Below are 19224 nucleotides of genomic sequence, written 5' to 3'. Positions count from 1 at the left end.
AGATGTTATCTCAGGGCTGATCTTCCTCACAAAAAAAAACAGAAAAACAAAACAAACAAAGAGGAGGATTGGCATGGATGTTAGCTCAGGGCTGTCCTTCCTCAGACACACACAACCACACTAAATAAATTAATTAATTAATTAAAAAAATTAAAAAAAAAAGAATCAAGATAGGATATCTAGCTACTTTAAGTTCAGATTTCTGGACCCAGGCAAATTCTATCCAGGTATTTTGGTCAGAGTTCTTGGTTAGAAGCAATAGAAACTAATTCCGGCTGCCTTAAGCAGAAAGAGGGTTATTGGCAGGATACAGGCGGCTCCCCATTGTTAGAAGGCTGAGTAGACGCTAGAGGCGAAGCAGCAAGAACAGTTGGGTCAGGGCTCTTTGGCTGCCACTAGGTGAATTCTCTTTTTCCTTTGTTTCACTCCTATTTCAAATACTTAGTAGGAATATTTTAGGTCATGTGCTTGTTCCCTAACTTCCTAGGGCTGGAAAAAGAAGGATCTTCCATTCTGACTTCCATTGTGTACTGTTTACAATGTCAGTGCCTCCCAGGAGGAGAAGGTTGAGTATTTGAAGGACAAAACGTTGGCAGATGACTACTACATCTGGGTCCTGAAAGAACCTACAAATATAGTTTTGTGCCATCTTTAAGGGATGTCAGGGACTAGAAATGAACCTATGTACAGTGATCCTAAAGGGGAAGAGAAATTAGAATCTGGAATCTGTAGACCATTAAACTTGATACAACTTCTCAGCAAAGTTCTAAAATATGTCACAGATGGTTTGTGAACACTTAGTAAAGAAAATAAGAGTTGCCAGGAGCCAGCATGGGCATACTAAAAACAGATTTGACAACCTAACTATTTTCTAATTGAGTCCTCTCTACTCTATCTGAACTGTCACTCTTAGGTTCTCACCATCTCTCATGTGAACTTCTGCAGAGGCCTCCTATTTGATCTGGTAAAAATCCATCCTACCAACAGCTGTTGTAGAATTCCACCAAAAAAATACAAATTTGACCATGTAATTTCTTAGATTAAAATTCTTCATCACCTATGGGATAAAGGCCCTTCACAGTCTTCCATGCTGGACTGAAAGCTTCATGAGGGCCAGAACTTTATCTGCTTTAGTGTGTTATCTCCAGTACCTAGCATGGGGCCAGGCACCTGGTAGGAATTTGCTAAGTATTGAGTTAAATTTATGGGGCCTGTGTTTCTTGGCTCATCTCTCTGCACTCTTGCTGTACACACTGAACTGGCATGGTGTTTTATTTGTTTTACTAATATTTATTCTTTTTAAAATTTCTGTGAAATGCTTTTAAATACTTAAAATTTTTTTGTGTCTATAATACAGTATTGTTAATTATAGGGACAATATTGTACAGCAGATCTCTAGCACTTATTTATCTTACATAATTGAGGCTTTATTCCTATTGATTAGCAACTCCTCATTTCTCCCTCCTCCCAGTCCCTGGCATCTGCCATTCTACTCTGTTCTGTGAGTTTGACTATTTTAGATAACCTCATGTAAGTGGAATCATGCAATATGTGTCTTTCTATGCCTGGCTTATTTCACTTAGCATAATGTTCTCAAGGTTTGTCCACATTGTCACATATCGCAGGATTTCCTTCTTTTTAAAGAATATTATAATATTCCATTATGTGTGTGTGTGTGTGTGTGTGTGTGTGTATATATATATATATATATATATATACATACCACATTTTCTTCATCCATTCATCTGTCAATGGACGTTTAGGTTGTTTTCACATCTTGACTATGGTGACTAGTGCTGCAGTGAGCATGGGAGTGCTAATTCTCTTCAAGATCCTGATTTAAATTCTTTTGGATAAATACCTAGAAGTGGAATTGGTAGATCATATGGTAGTTCTATTTTTAATTTTTTGAGGAATATCTATACTGTTTTCTATAGTGGCTGTACTATTTTACATTCCCACCTACAGTGTACGCCAACAATGTACAAGGGTTCCAATTTCTACACATCCTCTCCACATCTTTTGTTTTTTTGATAATAGCCATCATTAACAGGTGTGAGGTGATATCTCATTGTAGTTTTGATTTACATTTCCTGAGATTAGTGACATTGAGCATCTTTTCATATACTTGTCCATTTGTATGTCTTCTTTGGAGAAATGTCTATTCAAGTCTTTAGCCCATTTTTAAATTGGGTTATTGGGTTTCTTTTGCTGAGTTATAGGAATTCCTTATATATTTTGGAAATTCACCCCTTATCTGACATATGGTTGGCAAATATTTTCTCTCATTCCATAGGTTTCACTCTGTTAATTGTTTCCTTTCCTATGCAGAAGCTTTTCAGTTCGATGTAGTCCACTTGTCTATTTTTGCTTTTGTTACCTGTGCTTTTTGGTGTCATATCCATAAAATCATCACTAAGGCCAGTGTCATGAAGCTTTTCCCCTATGTTTTCTTCTAGGAGTTTTACAGTTTCAGCTCTTATGTTTAAGTTTTTAATCCATTTTGAGTTGATTTTTGTATGGTGTGAGATAAGGGTCCAATTTCATTCTTTTGCATGTGGATATCCAGTTTTTCCAACACCATTTGTTGAAGAGACTGTCCTTTCCCCATTGTGTATTCGTGGCACTCTGTCAAAGATCAGTTGACCATAATTGTGTGGATTGATTTCTGAGCTCTTATTCTGTTTCATTAGTCTATATGTCTCTTTATGCCCATACTGTACTGTTTTACTTACTGTAGCTTTGTAATATATTTTGAAATCAGGAAGTGTGATGTCTCCAGTTTTGTTCTTCTTTCTTAAGATTGCTTTGACTATTCAGGGTCTTTTTGTGGTTCCATGTGAATTTTAGTATTTTTTTATTTCTTTTTTTTTTTTTTTAAAGATTTTATTTATTTATTTTTCCCCCAAAGCCCCGGTAGATAGTTGTATGTCGTAGTTGCACATCCATTCTAGTTGCTGTATGTGGGACGCGGCCTCAGCATGGCCGGAGAAGTGGTGTCGGGGTGCTCGCCCGGGATCCGAACCCGGGCCGCCAGCAGCAGAGCGCGCGCACTTAACCGCTAAGCCACGGGGCTGGCCCCAGTATTTTTTTATTTCTGTAAAAAATGTTGTTGGGATTTTGATAGGGATTGCGTTGAATCTGTAGATTGCTTTGGGTAATGTGGACATTTTAACAATATTAAGTTCCAATCTATGAACATGGAATGTCTTTCCATTTGTTTGCGGCTTCACTCATTTTTTTCCATCAATGTTGTGTAGTTTTCTCTGTGGTATTTTTTTGTATCCTTGCTTTTGCTCATTCAGTCCCCTCTCCCTGCAATGCCCTTTCCCACTTGAGTTGGTCAAGTCCTACTCATTCTTTTTTTTTTTTTAATTATTTATTTATTTATTTATTTTTTTCCCCAAAGCCCCAGTAGATAGTTGTATGTAATAGCTGCACATCTTTCTAGTTGCTGTATGTGGGACACAGCCTCAGCATGGCCGGAGAAGCAGTGCATCGGTGCGCGCCTGGGATCCGAACCTGGGCCGCCGGCAGCGGAGCGCGCGCACTTAACCGCTAAGCCACGGGGCCGGCCCCTACTCATTCTTTAAGATAGCTTGTCATCTCTTTTAGGAAACCTTTTTTGACACCTTTCTTCCCTAAATTAGTTAAGTACGCCCTGTGTTCCTATGATATCTAGTGCATAATTCTATTCTAAATAACACCACATTTATATTACAGTTGTCTCTTTATGAGTTTCTCTTCCTCAGTAGCCTGAGCTCTTTGGCATAAATCATGTCTAATTTAACTCTGTATTCCCAATGTGGAATACAGTACTTGGCACACAGCAGAGGCCCAGTAAAGACCTGTTGAATGAATTAGGCCAAGTCATTAACTCATGGTTCCCTTTTTGATGTGGTTGCTGTGTATATAGGATATTTTGATTTTGGCAAAATGTTTGGTGAAGTGATATCCCAAGGGCAGATTCAGTGGGCTGCTTCAAATGGATAAATATCATTGTTGAGTGAATAAGGTAGATTAAGCAGTTTGTATGGTATCACCTCATGTTTTTAACCAAAAACAAAGCATGAAAGAGTTTGTTTTGACATGAATTATCAAAGGATTGTAAATTAAAACAGTAATGCCTTATCATGTTTTATCTATCAGATTGTCAAAGACTATAAGGAATAGGGTTAGTGAGAATGTGGGAAAATGGTCAACACTCGTTCACTGCTAGTAGAAGTGAAATTTGGAGAGAAATTGGGCAACGTGTATATGTATAAAAGTCTTAATGTGTAGACAAGGCATGTCAATTCTGAGCATTTGTCCTAAGGAAATAAAGTGAAAAGAGGTTATTATATGAAAAAAAAGCTCTAATGCATTAAAAAATGAGGAGTACAAATTAAGATAGAGGTACTATTGCTCACATATCAAGTTCTGTCAATATTCAAAAACTTTGACAACATAATCTTGTGTAGAATTTGTGGAGAAGCAGGCACGCACCTATTCCTGATGAGAATGTAAAATGATACAATTTCTATAGAGAAGAATTTAGTCTAGAAATTCTACTACTAGGAATTTGTCCCAAAGACACCCTGGCAAAAATATGAAATATGCACAAGGCATTGTAGCACAATTTGTAATGTTAATAGCCTGGAAATAACCCAAATGTCCACTGGTAGGGACATCACTGTGGTGTACTGATGGTCTTCACAAGGTGCAGAAGAACATGTATTTGTTTCCTAAGAAAAGAGGTAAAATATGAGTAAATGCATATATATTTGCTTATATTTTCAAAAAGAAATAATGGAAGATTAAATTAAAAAGCTGATAAAAATAGTCGTCTATAGGAGAAGAGAAGATAGACTTCTCTGAATATTCCCTTTTTTTTAAAGATTTTATTTATTTATTTATTTCCCCCCCAAAGCCCCAGTAGATAGCTGTATGTCACAGCTGCACATCCTTCTAGTTGCTGTATGTGGGACGTGGCCTCAGCATGGCCAGAGAAGCGGTGCGTCGGTGCGTGCCCGTGATCCGAACCGGGCCGCCAGCAGCGGAGCGCGCACCTAACCGCTAAGCCACGGGGCCGGCCCTGAATATTCCCTTTAAGAAAAAGTTTTGACTTTGGAAACATGAACATGATTTATGTCAATATAAATGAATAAATAATAAATCCAAAAGAATCTCTAAAAATCAAAACAAAATGAAACAAATGAGCTTTGTGGCATAACCAGAAGTTGGTGGCAAGACCACATGTATAGTTATTAATTCAAGTAGTATTTCAAGTTTTAAAATAGTAAAATTTGGCAGAACATGTCCACTGGGATATATCATAGGTATAAAAAGAACTGCAAGTAAATCTTAACCTCCAATTTAGTAACCATATTCTTAGTAATATTATTATTATTCTTTTACAACTATTATATTTATATTGTAGAGTAAAGCAAGTATGTATTTATGTGAATATTATTAGGATCTAAGATTTTCCACAAGAGACCAAGAAATATAAAAATAAAATTAAAGGTAGCTAAAAATCCCTGAATTGGATTTAATCTGAATTGGAAGTATTTGGATGAATTCATGATATGTGTATGTGTGTTTGTGTGTGTATGTATGTATGTGTGATATTTTACATAGATTATAGTCTCTAAATACCTTTTATCATGAGAAAGAACCAGTACTCTTTAGAGAAATCGCTGATTCCAGATCTGGGGCAGGGCATTTATAAGATGAGCTTGGAACTTGTCTGTAAACAAGACTACTGGGGTCGTATTAAAAGGACACAGGAGCCAACTCTAAGGAGCTCCCACTGCCCAAGACTAGGAAAACTTGAAACACATAAAATATGTTAAAATCCACGTGTTTCTAACAATACTTCAAAAAATAAATAAATGGAGATTGCTGTGGTTCTTACTCTATTCTGACAATTGGGAAAGACTCAGTCCTTTATCCTGCCTCTCTTTTATGAATAATACTTCAGAGTAACCAAATAGTTGATGAGGGGAACTTATTTTTTATACAAGAATTCTAACTAATAACTTTAGAAATTGCTAGAATTAGAAAAGTCCTTTTCTAGCCTTTAGCAAAATGATGGATCTATTTTAGACAATGATCATGAATGGCTGCTAAAGCCATTAGGTGAATTAGGCTGAAAACAAGAACCCAGTGATCAGTCTTTACATCATTAAAGTTGTGACCACCATAGATTATGTGCTTCCTGATGTGATACAGTAGGAATTACATGCACCATGTTTGCAGTATTCTTGTGAGAACAAAACTGAACCTGAATCTAAGTAAGCCTCTAGATCAACACTGTCCAGTGGAATTTTCTTTGATGATGAAAATGTTTCTGTGCTGTACAGTACAGTAGCCACTAGCAACTTGTGGCTGTTGAGTACTTGAAATGTAGCTAGTAACACCAAGGGACTGAATTTTACCTTATACTTAATTTTTTTTTTTTTTTTGGTGAGGAAGATTGGCTCTGGGCTAATATCCATGCCTATCTTCCTCTACTTTATATATGGGATGCCTACCACAGCCTGGCTTGATAAGCAGTGTGTAGGTCTGCGCCCAGGATCCAAGCCTGTGAACCCTGGGCCACTGCTGGAATGGATCACACGAACTTAACCACTACGCCATCAGGCCGGCCCCTGTATTTAATTTTAATTAATTTAAATTTAGCCACATGTGCAGGTCGCTACAGTATTAGCCCAGCTCTAGATCTATGACCAGTTTACAGATAACATAGTGGATAGAAGAATCTGTTAAAGGGACATCATGAAAATGCAATCAGCCAAATTCAGAATGTGGGAAATCTGCAGGTCACATGATCTTTTAATTTTTATTTCAACAAATATATTGTATGAAAAACAATGGAGTGAAGATTGATAGAGATTAAGAGACTTAAGATACATATAAACTAAATTTAGTGTGTGAACCTTACTTGGATCTTGATTCAAACAAACCAGCTGTTAAAAAAACATCTGTGATGCAATTGGAGAAATTTCAGCATAGACTGGGTTTTAAATGATTTTAAGGAATTGCCAATTTTGTGGGAGTGATAGTGGTATTGTACCTATGTTGAAAGTCTTTTTCTTTAGAGATATATTCTAAATGGATATAGTGTTGTCTGGGCTGTGCTTTAAATAATCCACTGTGTATGTGGTGGTGGAGCAGGGAGGTAGAGGATGGATGAAACAAGATGTGAGTAAGATGTTGTTGAGAAGATAGGTAACGGGAATTTGTTCCACTATTCTCTAATTTTGTGTATATTTAAAATTTTCTAAAATAAGGAAGTTTTTACCTAGTAATTAATATAATTAAAATATATAAAGAATAACAAGGGAATAATTTACTCAAAATTCAGAATAGGAGGAAATATGATTGGGAAGGGGCATTACACAAGGGAGCTTTAAATTTTAATGTACTAATAATTAACCTAGTTAGGGAGTATGCAGGTATTGGTATTATTATTAACATTTTTAGCTCAGTGTCTGCTTTTCATGCAGTATTTCATATGTATCATATATTTCATGATAAAAAGTAAAAAGAAAGAGAGCTTATTGTTAGGACAAAAAGCAGTCTTACAGAATCCAATTGCAGGAAGCACAGTTGGACCTCATGGGAATTAGAAAGTGGTCAGGTAGCCTCTCTGCATCTGTTTTGCTCCTGGACCCCGTGGTCCCTTGTTTCTTCTCTTTGCTTGTGTGCATCGTTTTCCTGTCTCTGACAGTTGTTTTCTCTGCTTAGTCATCTGCTTTTATGTGGCCTATAAAGGCTTCTCCCAAACGGCAGGCTCAGTCCCTGACCCCACTAAGGCTCTTCGGTCTGTTTTATTCTCGTATACCGTCTCCAGATGTTTGGGAAGAAAATTGGACTGATTTGGGCAGGTGTTCACCCAAAACCAATGAGCTATGGCCAGCACAGTATATCTTGGTCACAAGGTCTGCCCCTTCCAAGGCTGTGAACAGGCAAAGTTCTTAAGAAAAGGTTGTGGACAACTCTAATACAACATCATTGTCTATAAGGGTGAAAGATTTGAAACAACCTCTAGCTGTAACAATAGAGGCTTGGGGATTGGTCAAAGAAGTTATGGTATAGCCTATGGGATAGTCTGCAGCCATTTGTGACAACATGGATGGACATTGAGGGTATAATGCAAAGTGAAATAAGTCAGAGGGAGAAGGTCAAATACCGTATGATTTCCTTCATTAAGTAGTAGATAATAACAACAATAAACAAACACATAGGGACAGAGATTGGATTGGTGGTTGCCGGGGGAGAGCGGGGGAGGGAGGGAGGTGAAGGGGATGGTTCGGTACATGTGTGTGGTGATGGGTTTTAGTTGGTGTTTTGGTGGTGAACATGATGTAATCTGTGCAGAAGTGGAGGTGTAGTGATGTACACCTGAAATTTTTACAATGTTGTAAACCAATGTTACTGCAATAAACAAAAAATTAAAAAAAAAAGATTCTAGAAATAAGAATACTACGATCAGAAAAAAAAAAATTATGATATAGCCCCATTTTTATTGACCCCGAAAAATGTTCATGAATAATGTTTGATAACATTTGGTGCATGTCCTTTCAGAAATATAAATAAATAAATAAATATATGTTTGTATTGAACCCTAGAATGAGTGGAAACTATGAAACATTAATGGAATAATTAATGAAAAACTGTGTTTTGGAGAATCCTGAGCTAGTGGGATTACACAGTATTACAACTGATCAACTTGTGGTACAGTATTGTCCGGTAGAACCTGTGGTCTCCATGCCTCACACAAAGTTGATGGCTGGGGATGGGGGAAAATATATAAATATATAGATGGATATGCATGTACGTCTATGTGTGTACGTACGGACACATATATATACATATGTAAGTATATATATAAATATATTTCTGAAAGGATATGCACCAAAATGTAAACAATGGTTATCTTTGGCTAGTGGGATTGTTGTGGTTTTTTGTGTTTTTTTGCTTATCTATATTTCCTGATTTTTCTACACTGAATAATGGATTATTTGTATATCAAAGTCCGGAAGGGTAAATGCAAAATGTTTTCTAATTTGTATTTAATTTGTTCTACGGTGAGCAAAGCATATGTTAGTGTAATTTCAAAAAGCTAATTTGAAATAAATCATATGGATATGTAAAGTCCTGCATTTAAGTTAAAAAGTCAATTATTTTCCAAAAATCTGTTTCAAAAATAGAGCATAGGAGAATCTGGGCTTGGAATAAGTTTATTTTTGTAAGCCCTGGACATCTTGATTGACTTACTTAGGCCAACAGGGTAAGTTTTCAGTTAAAAAAAAATGTAATGCCTGGTTAAGGTATTATGTCAAGAAATATTGTGTCCTTATAAGAGAGTTGTTGTCTCAGTGTACTCTGCATGGATTAGGACACATCTGACAAAGTTGTCCCTTTTAGCTCCTTACTTTAAATGGGACAAAGTGGGACAGCTAATTGGTCAGCATGGTCAGAAATCATCTTAGGGATGATTGGGAGAACTGAGATGGTCAGCCTGGGAAGGAACTTGCTGGAAATGTGATAGTAGGCTGTAAATATTTGAAAGGATATTGTGGAGGCGGAGTGATCGAAGAGCAGAATTTATTAGGAAGCAGATTTTACTTAGGTCAACATAGGGAAGAACTTCCTATTCTCATTATCCCTCGGTGAAAAGGGCATCTTCACAGAGTGGCAGAGACTGGAGAACATCTGACGATGGTCTTAGACTCAGTTCCTTTGTTGAGAGGTGTAAGAAAAGCTCACTTCTTCTCCTGTTTCTCCTTGACTCTCACACTACTACCACACTCACAATACTTTTGACACCAGGTATGTGGGGTTTTTTCCCCCATACCAAGCAATTCTGTGACACCAGCTGGGTGTCCTACAATCTAACTCAATTCTGACACTCTACCTGGAGATAGCATCTGACCCCACAGGTTAAGGGCTCAGTCCTGCAGGTGTCCCCCCTCTACACACACACTTCAGAGGTCAATTGCTAGTAGTAGGTCCCCAGGTTGCCTACAACTTCTGTCCAACTTGGCTACAAATTGGAGGTTCCTATGCCTTCTCCTCCTTGAATTTGATTATTATTATTATTTTTTTTGGTGAGGAAGGTTAGCCCTGAGCTAACATCTGTTGCCAGTCCTCCTCTTTTTGCTGAGGAAGATTGGCCCTGGGCTAACATCCATGCCCATCTTCCTCTACTTTATATATGGGGTGCCCCCACAGCATGGCTTGATAAGTGGTGCGTATGTCCGCGCCTGGGATCCGAACCTGCGAATCCCGGGCTGCCAAAGCAGTGCGTGCAAACTTAACCACTATGCCACCAGCCAGCGCCAGGATTCGATTATTTTTTAGAACAGCTCACAGAACTCAGGGAAACACTTATTTACGTTTACCAGTTTATTAAAGGATACGGTAAAGGATACAGATGAACAGCCAGATGAAGAGATACGTAGATGAGGTCTGGGAGGGTATGGAGTGCAGGAGCTTCTGTCTCTGTGGAGTTGGGGCGCGTCACCCTCCTGGTATATGGATGTGTTCACCAATCTGGAACCTCTCCAAACCACATACTTCTGGGATTTTTATGGAGGCTTCATCATGTAGGAATGACCAATCATTAACTCTATTTCCTGCCCCTCTCTCCTCTCTGGAGAATGGGAGGTGGAGCTGAAAATCATGCTTCTAATCATGGCTTGGTCCTTCTGGTGAGCAGCCCCCATCCAGGAGCCCAAGAGTCACCTCATTAGAACAAAAGACACTCCTGTCACCCACGAAATTCCCAGGGATTTAGGAACTCTGTGTCAGGATCCAGGGTCAAAAACCAATATTAGAGGGCCGGCCCCGTGGCTTAGCGGTTAAGTGTGCACGCTCCGCTGCTGGTGGCCCGGGTTCGGATCCCAGGCGCACACCGACGTACCGCTTCTCCGGCCATGCTGAGGCCGCGTCCCATATACATCAACTAGAAGGATGTGCAGCTATGACATACAACTATCTACTGGGGCTTTGGGGGGAAAACAATAAATAAAAATAAAATCTTTAAAAAAAAAAAGACAATATTAGAGCAAAAGATGCTTCTAGTGCTCTTATCACTTAGGAAATTATAAGGGTTTTGGGAGTTCTGTGCCAGGAACTGGGGGCAGAGACTAATATATATATTGTCTATTATCTCACAAGAGGAAAATTGGGTGGCATAAGCTATAAGGTCGCTCTACCTATGAGAGTGTGAATTGATGAAAAAGATCTCATTCACACACATAAAAAGAGACTAGATTAAAGCTGGATCACAGATATTTGCCTGTCATTTGCACTTTTATGTTGCTACTAAACTCTGAAACCTTCATTGTTTGAGGTTGTATTTTGTATTGAGAAGTCGACTTGGGGCTTCAGTTTCTTGCTATCTTAACTAGAGGAGGTTAAACCAGGGGTTATCTAAATACACTGAACCGTATGCTTTTCTGAGTGCTCAAGGAAAGGCCAAGCAAATAAACGGTGAAACTTAGTAGCTCCTAATGGTTAAGAGCATGAGAGCCTGAGTTTGAATCCTGTGTCTATATCTTAGTTTCCTGACCTGCAAAATGGCTATGAAAATATCAGCCATGGGCTTGTTGTGAGCTTGGGAACATGGTCTTCATTATGTGTCTCACCTATGTACTCCTTGAGGGCACCTAACATTTATTCAAGAAGTCATTGATGAATGAGTGAGTGAGTAAATGAATGAAGTTAGAAGAATCCTTTACCTGACCCTGGATACAGTGATGTGAGCTTATTGAATCTACAGGTGGCACTCTGTACTTTGACACTGAATCCCAGTTCATCTCATCCTGCATCCCACTCTGCCCGCTATGTTCTGCCTAATTTAACCATTTGCTTTTTGAGAAATGTGATTCTTGAATTAGGATTAATTCTGTGGGGACTTGTTTTAGAAAATTATTTTTTTATGTATCAGTTATGATTGTCTGAAAAGATTTGGATGTGATGACTTGAATAATTTATGTACAGGGCCTCCCAGAGTATAAAGTTTATGCCCAGAATATTTTTAAAAAGAGAAAATTGGTTGAAACTGCCAGGTTTTTTTTAAAGATACAAGGTAATTATGATTGTATTCCCTCTCAGATATTGAATTTTTCTTCCCATGATTTTCTAGATAATGAAGATCTGGAAAACACTAAGGTCACCTCTCCAGTGGCTTCTGCCTCTGATCCAGAACCCAATTCCTCACCCTACAGGTAGGGACAGCAACTACTTTGGATAAAATGCTTTTAGAGGTTTTATCTTCTGAAATCAGGAATTAATGAATTAAGAAGTGGACAGCGACTTTAAGGGAGAAGACAAGTTGAAGTGAAGGGTATGGATGATTTTGTTATTAATTAATCAATCCTTTAAGTGTGTTTAAGGGCAATATCAGACCTATTTCAGGTTATAAAATTTTATTTTACTCTTAGAGAATAAAACTGTAACAAATCATGTACTGTCTTAATTTATCTTCTCCTGAAGACCAGGTTCAAATGTTAAGACATTTAAAGTGGATCCCAGTTGGACTTGCAAGAGAAAGTGTCTGGTTTCTACCCATAAAGTGCATATACACACACACACACACACTTAGACACACACGTGATTGGAGGTAGTTTTTTATTATGTAATTTTCAGATTAATCCATTATGATTACCTTCAGGTTTTCATTCTTGATTTCCTTCTCATCCATCTCATCCACCCACCATCACTGATACCAAGTGTGTAACAGAAAGGGAACAGTTGTACTGAGCCCTAGAATGAGTGCAAACCACAAACCATTAATGGAATAATTAATGAAAAACTGTATTTTGGAGAACCCTAAGCAAGTGGGTATTATAGTCCAACTGATTAACTCATGGTACAGTATTGTCCAGTAGAACCTGCAGTCTCCATGCCCCACACAAAGTTGATGGCTGGGGGTAGGAGGGAATGTTGAGATATTTTTAAAATCTGTTACTTCTTGAATTCTATTTAGAAGTTCTTTCTTTGTACCTTTATATTTGGAATAAAGCTTTTCCCCCAGAATTCAAATGATGGAAGATAATAATGATTAATATAATTATAATATAGTTGCTAATAATAATATAACAGCCGTACTTTATTGGATGTTTCTCTGTAATAATGATAAAATAGTTACTTTTTATCAAATATTTCTATTTGCTCAATACTATACTAGGTGTTAAAATGTATTATCTCATTTTCCTCATAACAACCCTAATGAAATAAATATACCATTTGTTTTTTTTTAAGATGAGGGAAATCAAATACTGAATCCAATAATTTGCCCAAGGTCACACAGCTTTAGGTTTGTGATAAACTCTAAAGCTTGTTCTCATAAGTAGCGATAGAAAGGTTTTGAGTTCTATGCTGAGAGCTACTGGGCTGTTATATATAACAATCCTTTTAGAAGACACAGCCTCCCCAAGGCTTTGATTTTTTGAGATAATTCATGTTCTCATCAAATCCCCTGAGAAGAACTCCTTTCCATCTTCCTGCCACCACCCTTTTTCTGCACAGATTGATTTGAAGGATCCTTGGGAGATGGGTTTTGGCACAGAACTGTTTTTTCCTCCTAAGAGTGAATAATTTTTTTGAGTGAGGAACATAGGACATTCTTAGACAAAAGGAGATTTAAAGTTTTGTTTCTGAAATCTAGTGTGAAGAAAAAAATCCAGTGAGCGTGGTGGCTAATGTGTTGTGTTTGTGCTTTGCATATATTGGAAATGGAAACAGCACAGCTCTCTATCTCTTCTAGTGAGGCTGGCCGGCTGGCCAGGCTCTCTCCTCCATTTGGGATGGCCTCCCTTGTCCAGGTCAGCACAAACCAGAAGGCTCACAGTGGAAGTTTTTCCTTTACGTGGTTTATCGTCGGCATCAAGTGATTTGCAGTTGATGTTTCCCAAAATATCTTTCATTATTTCTTCGGAGCATAAAATGCTAATGTGAATATTAAATTTATGTGGCTCTTGCATGTTCTGTTTAAAGTATTATTTTTTATATGTGAACCATATTGCACAAAATCAAAGAAGAGACTAAATTTTAGATACCATATACAGTAAGGTCAGGCTAATAGTTCAGATTAACTGTTGTATTCTCACATTCCAAATATTCCTCTTTTGTTCCCAAACAAAAATTAACTTATTCATTTGTTCATTCAACAAATATTTATTGAGTGTCTACTATGTATTCATTTAACAGCTATTTGTTGAGAGCCTAATGTGTACCTGGCAATATTCTAGGGACTGAAGATACCATAAATGAACAGACAGTCCAAGTCCCTGGTCTCATGGAGCTTATATTCTAATGGGGGAGGCAGACAGAAAACAAGTATAAATCAAATTTCATAGAACCTAAGTTGCCATCAACTATAAGATGTACTGGTATTTTCTGTGCCACCAAGAAAGGAAAAAATGGCCAAGACAGAGAGTCTAATAGGAGACTCCCCTTATGGAGCTGGGACACCAAAAGCCTGCACCTTGAGTGGAAAGATAAACAAGGAAAAAAAATCCCTGCACACAGAAAAGGACAGCAAGGAAATTTGAATGTCTCAACCTTGGCAAAGTGTAAGAGGAGGAAAGAATATCTCCCCTGAGAATATGAACCACAAATCTGTAGTCACCAGTTTGTTGTCTAAACTCGCTCTGCCAGTGTTGTCTAAACAAAACCCTTAAACAGAACTTAATTTCAAGTTGACCTAGTTGGTAGCCCTCCTGAGTACTGGCAGAAGCAAATACAAATCTCCTGGGGAAAGACTCACTGTCAGTCCAGTTCTGTGGCAGTTTTAAAACACCACCAATTTTAACATAACTGAAATCCCACATTTCAGTTGTATTAAAATCTGAAAACAGATATGCATCTTGCAATCAACAAAATATGGCACATAATATGTCAGGCAGTAAGTGCACAGTGAAGAGAAGTGAAGCGGGGTAAGAGTGTAAAGAGTGACGGGGCCAGGCAGGGTGAGCTGTTTTATATACGGACGTCTGGGAAACCTCCCCGAAGGTGATGGCTGAGCAGAACCCTGAAGGAAGGAAGCCATGAGGTAACTAGGGGAAGAGGATTCTAGGCAGAGGTGACAGCAGGTGCAAAAACCCTCCAGTGGAGAGTGCTTGAGGTGTCTGAGGACTCTCAGAGATTCAAGAAGCCATTGTAACTGGAGTGGACTGGGCAAGGCGAGATGAGGTCATTCTAGGAGATGGGGTCGGAGTGCAAAGGACCTTAGCGTTCCATATGACAGGCTTGGCTGTGGATGCTGTGCAGAGGGAGGAAGACGTAGTCCTTGCCATCAAGCTCATCTTTTTTTTTTGTTTTTATAATTTTATTTATTTATTTTTTCCCCCAAAGCCCCAGTAGATAGTTGTATGTCATAGCTGCACATCCTTCTAGTTGTTGTAGGTGGGACGTGGCCTCAGCATGGCCGGACAAGCGGTGTGTGGGTGTACGCCTGGGATCCGAACCTGGGCTGACAGCAGCGGAGCGCACACACTTAACCGCTAAGCCACGGGGCTGGCCCAAGCTCATCTTCTAATAGAGGAGACAGATAATAATAGTGTCAAGAAACAAAAATGGACTGTAAATTTCTGAGTTTGAGGGTAAATATGCTCACAGCCTAGACCAATTTACAATTTACGCAGGATTACCCAAGCAAACCCATACAAATCAACAGTATCCCACAGCTCTGATTTTCATAGTAACTGCCTCTTGTTTGTTCTGAGTGACTTGGATATTCCAAAAGTTGGCTCTGTTTTATCTGAAGAAGAGGTAATTTATAGACTTGGAGTGAGCAAGAAAGAAACTGATAAAGACCAAAATAAGCCCTCTGTTTCCCCTGTGGTTTATAGGACTGTTTCCAGTCATTCACTCAATTTTTCTGAGGAAACGATGCCCTAAAGCAGTGGTTCTCAAACCTCAAATTCTTTTTTTTTTTTTTTTTTTGGTGAGGAAGACCAGCCCTGAGCTAACATCGATGCCAAGCCTCCTCTTTTTGCTGAGGAAGATTGGCCCTGGGCTAACATGCGTGCCCATCTTCCTCTACTTTATATGGGATGCCGCCACAGCATGGCTTAACAAGTAGTGCCTCGGTGCGCGCCCGGGATCTGAACTGGCGAACCCTGGGCCGCCGCAGCAGAGCGCGCGCGCTTAACCACTTGCGCCACTGGGCCCGCCCCCTCAAACCTTTACATTCTTGAAAATTATTGAGGACCCCAAAGAATTTTTGTTTATGTGGATTATATCTATCAGTGTTTACTATATTAGAAATTAGAACTGAAAAATTAAAAAATAGTTATTGGTTCATTTAAAATAACAATAATGAACTTATTACATGTTAATATAAATAATATTTTTAATGAAAAATAACTATTTTCAAAAGCAAAAATAATTTAGTGAGAAGAGAGATGTTGTAAATCTCTTTAAGGTCTGGCTTAACAAAAGACAGTTGGATTCTCAGATCTGCTTCTGCATTCATTCTGTTGTGATATCCCATGTCATGTAGTCTCTGGAAAACTCCACTGTATGCTCTTGAAAAGATGAGAAGGAAAAAAGGCAGATCGTATTTTAGAGTTATTATGAAAAAGTTTTGACTTCACCGGCTCCCCTGAAAGAGTCTTAAGGACCCCAGGGGTCCCTGGACCCTACTTTGATGGCTGCTGCTCTGAAAAATCCATGCCACCTTTTGTTGTTTCCAAGAGGCCTGGGGTATTGTGCTACAGCCCTGCCACTTAACTCACTTCTAGTCTCTCTGGAAGCCAGGGGAAATGGAAGAGAGCATAAATTATTCCCTTGCTTCTTTAAAACCAACTGTTCAAATAGTTGTCTTTTAAGTCATTGAAATAGTAGATTAATGTGCTTAAAAAAGGAAAGAAAGTGATTACCTTTTTTTATTACCCAGTGAACTGGATATGATGTGGATATCAGTGATAGGGTGTGAAATGGAAATGCTGAGAGACTTTGCACTACGATAATCAGTGTGCACTTCCTTTGTTTTCGTGATCAATTTCTGGCTTAGGCCTCCTTCCTTTGCTTCTGACCAGTGGCTTTATGTGTAGAACAGAACTGGGATTCTAACTCTTCCTTTTCTGAAATTCTGTGTAGAGCAAATGGCATGGGTCCCAGAGTGAGGAATAAAACCAGACCTGCAGTCCATCTCATGACTGAGCTGTGTGTTTACCGTGGTTCTTGGAGCCTGGGACCTGGCTTTCTTAGTCTTTGGGCCCTCACATGCTGTCATCACTTTACTGTGGGCCAGTTCAGCCCCGGGCAGAGATCAGCTAAAGTGACAGTAGACCTAAGTGCCAGAGTAAAGCAGGGGTTGTAGGTGGTGTCTTTTGAAGGTTGTTTTATTTCTGAGTTTCTCCAGGACTACTGTGCCTTTTAAAAGAGTGCTTGCATTGACATGCTGTCTTCCTCTGAGAGGCTACAGACGGTATCCCCAGGGAGTGAGGATGCCCCGGAAGATCTGCGGAAAGCAGCTGGAGCCTTGGAGGCTCCGGCCTTGGTGGAACGGGAACTGCAGCCTACAGACCAGGCCCGGGTCCTCAACAAGGTAAGGAGCACATTTTCACGCTCTCTTTGAAAAGCAGGAGTTTGTGGCCCCAGAATTTAGATATGTACGGATGGGTTGGAATTAGAAAGCACTGTGAGGGTGGCTCACAGAATTCTCTTTGCTCTTTTAGGGCATCTCATCTTTAATTATTTGGAGAATGGTTATGTGTATCTCCCACAGAGCCCATCACCTATTCAAAAAATGAAATGTTAGGATGAATGTTTACATGTTATCTAAAATCCTCTTGTTGTAAGGAGCCGTAAACCATTGGACTGTGTTTTACCCTCACTTTTTTTGTGGTAGATCTATTCAGTATTTATGGTAAAGATGCCATAGAAGTAGTATGGATAGCAGTGTTCCTCTTGCCATGGAGGAATGAGTTGTTTGTATCATTATTAACATAAAATAACAAATGGTATTAGTATCAATAAAGACAACATCAAACATTATAATTACATTTGTATAATGCTTTATAGTTTACAAAGCTTTTTTTTTTTTTTTTTTTTTTTTGTGAGATCAGCCCTGTGCTAACATCCGCCAATCCTCCTCTCTTTTTGCTGAGGAAGACGGCCCTGGGCTAACATCTGTCCCCATCTTCCTCCACTTTATATGGGACGCCGCCACAGCATGGCTTGCCAAGCAGTGCGTCGGTCTGTGCCCATCTTCCTCCACTTTATATGGGACGCTGCCACAGCATGGCTTGCCAAGCAGTGCGTCGGTGCGCGCCCGGGATCCGAACCAGCGAACCCCGGGCCGCCGCAGCGGAGCGCGCGCACTTAACCGCTTGCGCCACCAGGCCGGCCCCAGTTTACAAAGCATTTTTATCCACAATACTTTATCTACTCCTGAGAACAACCCTATAGCTAGGTACCATTATGTCCCCGTTTTACAGATGAGGAAACTGAGGCTAAGAGCTGTTAGTGACTTTACTAAGGCTATGCAGCTAATAAGTTGCAAGTTAAATTCTTTGTTTAGCCTTCTAGAAAAGGAAAGATTCATTCAAGCAAATTAGCCACAGTGTGATTCACCTCATTTAGCAGTGGAGATAAGAACTGAAGGACTGGGGCCGGCCTGGTGGCGTAGCGGTTAAATTAGCTCGTTCTACTTCGGCGGCCAGGGGTCTGCTGGTTTGGATCCTGGGCACAGACCTACTCACTGCTCATCAAGTCATGCTGAGAGGGTGTCCCACATAGAAGAGCTACAACTCTACAACTATGGTACACAACTACGTGCTGGGGCATTGGGGAGAAAAAAGAAAAAAAGGAAGATTGGCAACATGTTAGTACAAGGCCAATCTTCCTCAAAAAAAAAAAAAAAAGAAGAAGAGCTGAAGGACTTATTCTCCAGAAACAGATAATTATGAGAGTACAGTCTGGGAGGATGACAAAATTTATTTATTATTTCTTGCAGGTATAATTCTGGTTTCTGAACTGGACTGCTGTCTCACTGATGCACTCTCCCATGTTGGCAGTAGGCGAACATTTCTTCTTGAATTGCCTGCTGACTGCTGGGAGAAGGAGCGAGACATTAAAGCATAAGAGCATAAAATGGGAACACTAATCCGAGTGATTTGAAGTGAAAGCCACTAGGGAGAGACTGCAGGCTCCTGCCATGGGATAGCAAGGGCTTTGAGTATCAAGTGACATTTTTACTCTTCCTTGCAGGTTAGATGT

The 19224-nt window shown here is 39.3% G+C and overlaps 1 protein-coding gene across 1 annotated transcript in view; it reads left to right on the top strand.

The window, feature by feature from the left end:
• TMED8 (transmembrane p24 trafficking protein family member 8) overlaps positions 1-19224 on the top strand; it is a 37274-nt gene that overhangs the window by 10175 nt on the left and 7875 nt on the right. The window contains exons 2-3 of the mRNA XM_058567456.1: positions 12140-12221; positions 17422-17551. Coding sequence (XP_058423439.1) covers positions 12140-12221; positions 17422-17551 — 212 coding nt within the window. The remainder of the gene's footprint in view (positions 1-12139; positions 12222-17421; positions 17552-19224) is intronic.

This window comes from Diceros bicornis, chromosome 24 (genome assembly GCF_020826845.1).
Source record: "Diceros bicornis minor isolate mBicDic1 chromosome 24, mDicBic1.mat.cur, whole genome shotgun sequence".
NCBI classification, from domain to species: domain Eukaryota; kingdom Metazoa; phylum Chordata; class Mammalia; order Perissodactyla; family Rhinocerotidae; genus Diceros; species Diceros bicornis.
Note: the sequence above shows the minus strand (reverse complement) of the source record. Positions and strands in the feature narration are given on the sequence as shown.